Raw genomic sequence first — 5,306 nt, 5'->3', positions numbered from 1 at the left:
CACCTTCTCCTTCAGAAACACGATGCTATCTGCCATTACCCAAACACAATCTACAATCCCATTCTCTCCAGCTTTATGCATGCTATCATCCAGTCTTTGAATGCTTTTACATCTTTCATTGACCTATAATAACCACACTTAACCTTCTACTTTCAGACTGAATATACCAACCTCCTCTCTGAGAAGCCTTCCAGAATCTCCAGCTGGCATAACTGGCAATGTCCCACAGTTTGTACCACTATGTATTTGACCTAGGGGCTAAATCGCATTCATTTTTAAATCTCCATATCTAAAAATGCTTAACACACACTTAGGGAAGCACCTTTACATCAATTAGTTATCAATTAATAACTTAATATAAAATAACTCCTGCCAAGAGGAGCCAAAGAAATTACAACTGAAAGTGAAGCAATCCTGCAGGCTCATAAAGCCTCATTGGCATAATCATCAACATTCTCACACACAAAACTGTTTTGTAAACAGTATCTTCCTCACCTATTCACAAGTAATCAAATTGGTATGGTGATATAAACCAATGTGTTTATGTTTACTTAAAGTATGGAGACCTTGAGTATCTGCCTATAGATCAAAACCACGTGATGTTTTCATGGACAAACATGTTGGAAACAAGAGGACTTCTGTGTCCTGGCTTTTGTTAATGAGTCTGTTTTAAGTTGGTTTATTCACAAGGAGAAGAGGAGGAGGGGCAGGAAGAGAACAAGGAGGAGGAAGAGGGAGAGGGATGAGGAAGAGGAAGAGGACGAGGAGGAGGGAGGGAGGAGAAGGACAAGAACATGAAGCAACAGCGGCATGGAAATTAATCTTTCCTTTTTTTACTTTTTGGAGTATTTGATACTCACGTGTTATATTTACACTATTTCTTCCCTCCCCTCCTCTCATCCTTTCTACTTCTCATGTGTGTCCCACCTCCCTCACAATCACAGCTTCTTCTTCTTCTTCTTCTTCTTCTTCTTCTTCTTCTTCTTCTTCTTCTTCTTCTTCTTCTTCTTCTTCTTCTTCTTTTCTTCTTCTTCTTTTTCTTCTTCTTCTTCTTTTTCTTCTTCTCCTCCTCCTTCCTTCTTCTCTCCTCCCCTCTTCTTTTCTTCTTCTCCTCTTCCTCTTCTTCTTCTCTCTTCTCCTCTTCCTTTTTTCTTCTCCTCCTACTCTTCTTCTTCCCCTCAACAGAGGAGAATCAGAAATTATCAACACATACCTCTTCTTCTTCTTTCTTCTTCTTCTTCTTCTTCTTCTTCTTCTTCTTCTTCTTCTTCTTCTTCTTCTTCTTCTGATGCAACCTACTGTGTCTATTTGATCTTGTTCATATGTACACACATTCAGGGTTGGCCATTTGGGATGGGATAAGCTCTAGGAATCTCATCCCTGAAGAATACTGACTCTGCCCTCTCAGCAGCCACTGATGCCTATAGCTCTTCATCTGGGGTGAGACCTTGTGAAGTCTCCCCTATCCAGGTTGGCATGTCAATGGGGGTTGTCATTATGTGGGTCTTGTTCAGGTGTCCATATTGCTGAGATTTCATAGATGCAACCTTATTACATCCAAAAGGCACCACCTTGCAGCAGTCATCCTGGTCCTCTGACTTTTTTTTTTTAAAGACTAATGTAACTTCTTTTAATTGTCATTTTACGCTTTCTGCAGCTGCCCGTCACCCCCCCCTTCCCTTTCGATGACCACTTTTGTAGGCTATAGGGAACCAGGGAACAAAGCATGTGGGGGGTACGGGGGCACTGCAGCCCCAGTCAGGTGGTGGAGAACAAGCTACAATTACAAATTTATCACAACAATTAATGCTGAGGCCTGGGAGCGCTGCGGTGCGGAGCCGGCTCCTCTTTGTCAGGGTCTATTTGGCGGTGACCTTGCTCTGAAGGCGATGGTATTCCTTCAGCCTGAGTGAGTTGATGTTGATGAAGCCGGTGGCGCCGATGGGCTCATAGTCGCCCTGAACATTCATGCTCACCAGCTCTTCATTGTATAGTGAGAGTGGAGACTCCCGGCCGAGGATGTACACCTGGCCCTTGAAGACAGACACCTGCACCTTCCCTTCCACCCACTCCTGGGACTTCTCGATGCAGTGGCGAACAAATTCACATTCAGGGCTGTGCCAGAAACCTGTGTAGACGAGCTCTGCGAATTTGAGGCCCAGGCCCTGTTTGATTTTGCGTACTTCCCGATCCATGGTGAAGGCCTCTATATCTAAATGAGCGTGGTAAAGGATGGTCCCTGCTGGGGTCTCGTAGATACCCCGGGACTTCATTCCAATGAAGCGGTTCTCCACAATGTCAATGCGACCCACTCCGTGCTTGCCCGCGACTTCATTCAGGTACATGAAGAGTTCCAGGGACGTGCTGTGTGTAGTGCCATCTTTGACGTTGGTCACCTTCACAGGGACCCCTTTTTTGAATTCTATCTCAAGGACATCTGGGCTGTTGGGTGCTTTGGCAGGGTCCTGAGTTTTTGTGTAGAGACCTGGAGGTGCTTGGTTCTTGGGGTTCTCCAGGATTCCAGCCTCGTAGCTGATGTGCATTAGGTTCTCATCCATACTCCAGGGGCTCTTGGGGGTGACAGGAATGGGGATGCCATGTTGCTTTGCATATTCCATCAGATCATTTCGGCCCTTGAACCGGTTGTAAAACTCAGGCATCCTCCAGGGGGCGATGACCTTAATCTGGGGTGCCAGTGAGTAGCAGGTAAGCTCAAAGCGGACCTGGTCATTCCCCTTTCCTGTGGCACCGTGAGACACATACTTGGCCCCTTCACACTGGGCAATTTCCACCTGTCTGCGAGCTATGCAAGGCCTGGCGAGAGACGTGCCCAGGAGATAGCGGTCCTCATAGAGCGCACTGGACTGGACAGCAGGCCAGATGAACTCTTCCACAAACTCCTTGCTCACATCCTCAATGAACACCTTTTTCGCCCCAAACTTCAACGCCTTCTTCCTGGCTTCCTCAAAGTCTTCCTTCTGGCCAATGTTGGCCAGGTAGGCGATGACATCATAGCCTTGTTCCTTCAGCCACACGAGGATGCAGGAGGTGTCCAGGCCGCCACTATAGGCCAGAACCACAGAGCCCTTGCTGGACATCTTGTCTTGGCTTGTAGGCACAGGTCCCTGGAGTCGGGAGCCTGTCTGTCTTCAGGCCGGGTGAACCATTCAGTGAACCCAGGCGGCAGGGACAGTTGGCGGAGCAGCTGGTCCTCTGACTTTTACAATCTGCCAGGCCTCTCTTCCATCATTTTTGCCTGAGCCTTGAACATCATAGAGGTTGTGTAGTAGATTTGGCATTCAGTGTTAGGCACTGCGTGATCACTTACTGTCTGCATTTCAATCAGTTACAGATCTATGTAATACGTTCCCATTTACTACAAAATAGACTTCATTAACAAGGAGTGAGAGCTACCGTTGCTGAAGACACCACACACTTTGGACACAGTTTGGAGGAACTAAGCCGCCAAGCAAGTGCTCCTCCCTGAGGGCTAGGCCTCATATATCAGAGGAGGCCTGTAATCTCAACACTCGGGAGGTGTGAGTCTGAGGCTTGCCTCAGATACATAACAAGACATTGTGTCTAATTTTATCTTGGTAATATATATAGTGATTAAGACGATGGGAGATAAGAAAGGAATGAATACCTAAGCTGCCAAAACTTGTCAAAGTGATTACAATTTTACTCCCCGCAATAACAACAACAACAACAACATCAAGAACTTCAAAGTCATGGAGCTGACAATTTTTACCTGATTCTAAAATAATTTAAGTCTTCACTGATCTGGGGAAAGTGTTCCAGCAGATAACCCCTTAATACTTGTCATTGGCTTATGAAAACAAGAATAAAAGATTGCCACTATGAAGGCTTCATATGAAACCTTGACTTGGGACTAAGTTTAAAGGTATGGCTACCCACCAACTAAGGACAGAAAATACTGTGATGCCAACTAGTCGGTGGTCGAGTGTCTTTGTCCATTGTTGCCTTTGGTGTTTGAAGGTGATGAATCAATCCACACAAACTCTGAAGGACTATCTAAAGCCTAAATACATCTGTCGTGTAAAGCTACAAAAAACATATCCTATGAAGCCCGCATAGCCCTGGCAGGTTGCATGTGAAGATAGGGTGCCTGTACATGTCAAAACAGGATAGCTGCCCAGGGTGTGAGCCTTCAAGATGAGATGATGAACAATAAAGTAATTATCACACAGCAGCACTATGGCAAGCACTCTCCCACTGAGCAATAGCCATGGCTGTGAACGCTTCTGCAATAAAAACTTTATGTAAAAAAAATGAGCTTTCAATGTTAAATCTTAAATGCATGTGGGTGGATGGGTGGATGGGTGGATAGATGGATGGGTAAGTGGAGAGAGAGGGAGAGAGGGGGATAGAGAGTCAGACATAAATATAGATATTATTATATATGATTTGGGGTCAGCAAGATGCTTCATCAGTTAAGGACGCAATATGAATTAGATATAAATGTATATTTGGACAGCCTTCCAGGTAGTTTTCTTTTCTTTTAGTCTGTAGTAGATGAAACGATTTATTAAATGAGAAATTATCAACACATACCTCTAAAGCCTAATTGCATTATGGTAACAATCCAAGACACCTGTGGATATGAAAATAACAACAGGACATTCTATTTCTGTACACAGTGACTGTCTCAAAGTACTGCATAAATGATGTGTGTCAAAATCTTTGAAAGAACTCTACAATTCTTGGCTCCTAAGCTCAATTGTAAGATGATTTATAAGACTGTCTTTACAGACAATTGGATTGTTGTGCATAGTGTGGCCATGGGTTGTTGATCCATGAGGGAGAACTTTCTGATTTGTTGGATCTGAGACATCTGAGACATCTGAGACATCCCACTAGGTGCCTATCAATCCATCCTCAAACAAGTGTGACAACTAAATGCTTCTGACAATCTGACAGAACAAGGGAAGGGGACAAATTAAGAGGACTTCTCTGACTGGTAACCTGTTTTAGCTGGTAGAAATCTTTAAAATATCCTTTGATATTAAGAAGTCCTGCTATATTTTAGAATCTAAATGCCAAATGAGGCCAAATGAGGAGTTTCATTGTTGGTTATTGCAACAAAATGTCTCAAGGATACATGTTAATGATGATTGCCTTGCAAAGCAATGAATAGTAAATCAGGCCTGCAAAACTCAATAAAAAAAATAGTATTCCACAGAGGGAGTTTGACCCTTTAATGTGGATTTAAGATTCAGCAAACTCAGATTTTATAGTTCTCATATTTACATTAAGCAACTTCTTTCATCTAATATATTGACAGC

At 43.8% G+C, this 5,306-nt stretch overlaps 1 protein-coding gene across 1 annotated transcript; it reads right to left on the bottom strand.

The window, feature by feature from the left end:
* Window positions 1–1,616: 1,616 nt before the first annotated feature.
* On the bottom strand, window positions 1,617–3,185 carry LOC127697210 (argininosuccinate synthase-like). The gene has a single exon (XM_052200177.1). The coding sequence runs from the start codon at window positions 3,096–3,098 to the stop codon at window positions 1,860–1,862; it is 1,239 nt and encodes a 412-aa protein (XP_052056137.1). The 5' UTR covers window positions 3,099–3,185; the 3' UTR covers window positions 1,617–1,859.
* Between the last annotated feature and the right edge of the window lie 2,121 nt (window positions 3,186–5,306).

Source organism: Apodemus sylvaticus, chromosome 12 (assembly GCF_947179515.1).
Source record: "Apodemus sylvaticus chromosome 12, mApoSyl1.1, whole genome shotgun sequence".
NCBI lineage: Eukaryota > Metazoa > Chordata > Mammalia > Rodentia > Muridae > Apodemus > Apodemus sylvaticus.
Note: the sequence above shows the minus strand (reverse complement) of the source record. Positions and strands in the feature narration are given on the sequence as shown.

Excerpts from the sequence above, each read along its gene's own strand:
- LOC127697210 (XM_052200177.1), bottom strand. The coding sequence starts at position 3,098 with ATGTCCAGCAAGGGCTCTGTGGTTCTGGCCTATAGTGGCGGCCTGGAC.